The sequence below is a fragment of the Aplysia californica genome, unplaced genomic scaffold (assembly GCF_000002075.1).
Source record: "Aplysia californica isolate F4 #8 unplaced genomic scaffold, AplCal3.0 scaffold00219, whole genome shotgun sequence".
NCBI classification, from domain to species: domain Eukaryota; kingdom Metazoa; phylum Mollusca; class Gastropoda; order Aplysiida; family Aplysiidae; genus Aplysia; species Aplysia californica.
Window position 1 is genome coordinate 711,979 of NW_004797489.1, and position 3,931 is coordinate 715,909.

Consider the following 3,931-nt stretch of genomic DNA (forward strand, 5'->3'; position numbering starts at 1 on the left):
TGATACCAATAACTCTACATGCCCAAAAATTGACGAGAGCCTGATTCCACCAAGCTGCCTCACAAATGTCTTCCTCATTACATGTCTCATTTAAAATTTGTGGGCTGTAATTTAAACCTATCTCCGTACACCTGGGGTTGTATTCTTCACATTTTAGAATACTTCTAGTGCGAAGGTCTCTTTGAAACTTTTAGTATTTCTCAAAAAATCAATTTGACAGACTGCTTTGCAAAGCGTACGGATCGGATTAACCAGTAAGTTTCCTCTTTGGAAAGTGGTGGCACAGAGTTCCCCATGTCGTATGGATACGATAGTAAAACACAACGTACGGATAGGGTTAGATGTGACGAATACTCTGTTGTATGGAAAAGAAGCTTAGAAAATGTGTGCAGTTGCAGGGAAAAACTCGAAATTGCACTGAAAACTCAAAAAGCTGCTCAGGTTTCACACTGATTGTAGACTGGAAAAGAAAGGCACATAAATCACACACACACACACACTACCTGTTAGAAAAACTGGAGTAGACCACTCTAGGAAAAGTAACATATAAAGCACTTTATCAAGTGATCAGTGATGGAAAAGTCTGTAAATTACTATCAGGAGCTTAAGTCTAGTTCCAACGTAAGTGCCCATTTCCCGCCTAAATGCTCGCTTTTGTACTTTCTTTCACTGTCTATACGATTTTCAGGCTCTTGTCTGAATAATGAAATGGAAGAAACCACCTTTTTCTTACTTATTGGCAATTTTTATCAATTTAAAAAAATATATTTTGGCTTATACTTTTTTGTGATAATTTTACTTTAAAATGTTCAACGGCACAAAAAATGTTAATTTGTAGTTTCCAAGGAGGTTCAAACTTTGGCGGCCATTTTCTCATTTATTTTACCTTCAACACCATGCGACCTTCACCTCGTTCTATCACATATATATATCTCTACTTCCTGTAGCGGGCTGAAAAAAATTGTACTGACAGCTGCTGTCCCGAATACTGAGGGTTAATTTTAAAATCCTGTCAAGTAGGTAAATTGAATTGTGTCAAAAGAGCTGTATAACTTTAAAGAATGCTCTCTGTTCCCCAGGTAAAGGCTGTGATGTCCAGTCTATCGGAGGAGGTTCTCCGTAGAGGAGCACAGGTGACCAGAGACACCCTGGACCAAATGGCTTTTAACAGAGACCCCTTGGAGAAATGATACACCAACTCTTATTTCCTCCCATTAACAGGTCCCCTTCAGGTGAAATTAGGCAGTTTTACTACCTTCAATTAGCTCATTGACCTGTGAAATGATTTCCATGGTTTGATGGAATTGATTTCTTTTATTTTCTCAAGAGCATGTCATGTTTGAAATGAGTGCCGATGGCTTATTTGTGATACAAACATTCAATTGTAATGTCAAAATAGCCATTTAGTTTCTTGAGATTTGCCATGATGCATGCCCTGAAATCTTAGAAAAGGGAGAAAATCCTCTGAATATATCAAACATACATTTTTTTAAAATTCATCAGAAAAAAAGGGGTTTTTTTAAAATACGACATGCAAAAAATACTGCTTCCAGTGAGCCAGTTTTCGTTGCAGTGTAATTTGGGCAAGTTATTTTTTTCTCCTATTATGTTGTGACTATCAAATTTTTGTTTGCTTCCCATCTGTTTTGTCAAATTAAAAAATAACCGAATCATCTTGTGACTTAAAAATGCAATATTACAGTAGACGGAGAAATGAATTGTCAACATGTTTTTGTTTGGTCAAGATCGCTTCAGGTGCTCGATTTTTATGAATTTTCAAAGTGTCCTTGGATTTGCCTTGCCCTAATTTCAACTCCATCCACTCCCCAGTTCGTCAAAGAGAGAAGAAAAACTCTGCTTTCACTTTATAGCATCATTTTCAGTTCTTTCTAATCTGACTTCAGTTCTCTGGCCTGACCAGTGTCTGTGGTGTAGCTTTTTTTAGGTGTTCCACAATGGCACACAGAATATGAGTTCGATTACCAAGTCGGGAGATTTTTTATGGTGTTTCTCAGTCTTTCCACCGGATGTTGTATCATCCCTGTCAGCCCAGGTTGGACTTGTAAGGCATGGCCTAAACACTCCACCTCCTATATATTCTGAATTGTGCAGGGTATAACATTTGTGAGGCAGCGTGGTGAAATCAGGCGCTCGTCAAAAGAATGAAAGTGAAGAAACTGCCATTTTTCTTCAGGTTTCTGACTTTTTATTGAATCTTTGTTTTTCAGTTCAGTACCTTTTTATACCCTTTAAAAACACATTTCAGTGTGGATTTTACTGAGAAACGTTGATAAGATGCATAAAAGATGTAAATTTTCAGTTTCCACGAGCTTTCAAGCTAAGGAAGTAACTAAACTTTGGCAGCCATTTTTTCACTAATTTTACCTCTGAAACCAGGCGACCCCACCTCCTTTAAATCACAAATATCTCGACTTGTATCCAAGATAAATGGATATATTGTTTTCATCGAAAGCAAGGCAATTGGACAGGCTTTAAGATGATACCAATAACTCTTATATGCCAAAAAATTAACGAGCGTCTGATTCCACCTCGTCGTGACACATTTACACATTCACTTCTGTGGCCTGCTCCTAGTTTTTCTTCACTAGATATTTGTATCATTATAATCATATTCTCACATTTTATTGCACCCTTTTACATACAGTGTTTACGAGCCTTGTTTTCTATTGGCAGGAATTCCAGTGTTTTTCATTGCTTATACATGTATGAGGTCTGAGATTTGTTATGATCATGAGAATTAGCCTTTTCAAACTGTTTTGAAATGTTTTTTTTTTCCTTTGCATTGTAGCAATCAGATTGTTTTTCTACTATTTCTCACTTTTTTCCTAATTGACTGTTACGGTGTGCTTGTCTGTTCTCATACTTCATGGTTTTGAAGGAGAGCAAAGCTGCTGGATGTATTAGTGCTTTAGAGTTAAAGGTCCTTCCACCTTTTGCGGCTGTGGAGGTTGTGCTGATTTTTTGTTGTTTCAGTATGTTAAAATCGGTGACTGGCTGCTTATTCCATCCAAACCTTAAAAAAAGAAGATAGTTAGTGTTCTAGTATGGTCCTGCTTCTTTACAGTGGTACTAGTGTCCTATTTTAGCCATAATCGTACCTACTCATCCTGACGTTACAAAATACACTCGCCTGTTGTGTATTGCTTTGGTACTTCGCTGTCAAATGCAAAACACATGAGTTTGCATTGGTTGCTTTTAAGCACAAGGGGACTATCCCGGAAAAATGCTGTTTTGAGAAAATCGAAGGTAAAGGTTTTGCCCTTGTTCAGTTTCATTAAAAGACAAGGAGAGTTTTCTCTATAACCAAACAAATATACTCACCAATGGAACCAAACTTCTACTATTGGTAGGGCAGTGTCCACTTTTGGTGTAGCTTAAGATTTCTGGAAACCCCCGAAATCTGGGTTAGCCCGCTTGTCCTTAAAAGCGACCAATTTGATTCCTGTGTGGAGAGGCTCTTTGATTTTTTTAAAAATAAATGAAGTACATGTATCTCTATCTGTCTGCTGGGACATTGTATCCCTCACAGCCCGGGCAGGCCCTGATAAACGAGGTCGAGCAGCCTGTCTCCTATATCATAATACTATATTATGATATGACCTCAACATTGTGACGAACAACTACAAATTACATTACAATTACATACATCACCTGAACAACCAATAAACCAATAATAACTTTTATTCAAAGAAAAAAACAAACGTAAAGAGCCTCCAGTTTCAGTTAAAGAAATGTTGGACTTATAATGCAAAGACACTCAAGAACTCTCTCTCTCTCTCTCTCTCTCTCTCTCTCTGTCTGTCTCTCTCTCTCTCTCTCTCTCTACCTGTCTATCTCTCTACCTGTCTATCTCTCTACTTGTCTATCTATCTATGTCTGTGTCACTCTCCACCATCCGCCCCCCTCCCCC

The 3,931-nt window shown here is 37.9% G+C and overlaps 1 protein-coding gene across 1 annotated transcript in view; it reads left to right on the top strand.

Moving 5' to 3' along the window:
* The window catches only part of LOC101850807 (F-box protein At1g78280), a 19,315-nt gene extending 17,645 nt beyond the window's left edge, over nt 1–1,670 (top strand). Inside the window, exon 8 of the mRNA XM_005099599.3 lies at nt 1,080–1,670. Coding sequence (XP_005099656.1) covers nt 1,080–1,190 — 111 coding nt within the window. The 3' untranslated portion in view covers nt 1,191–1,670. The remainder of the gene's footprint in view (nt 1–1,079) is intronic.
* Nucleotides 1,671–3,931: the final 2,261 nt, after the last annotated feature.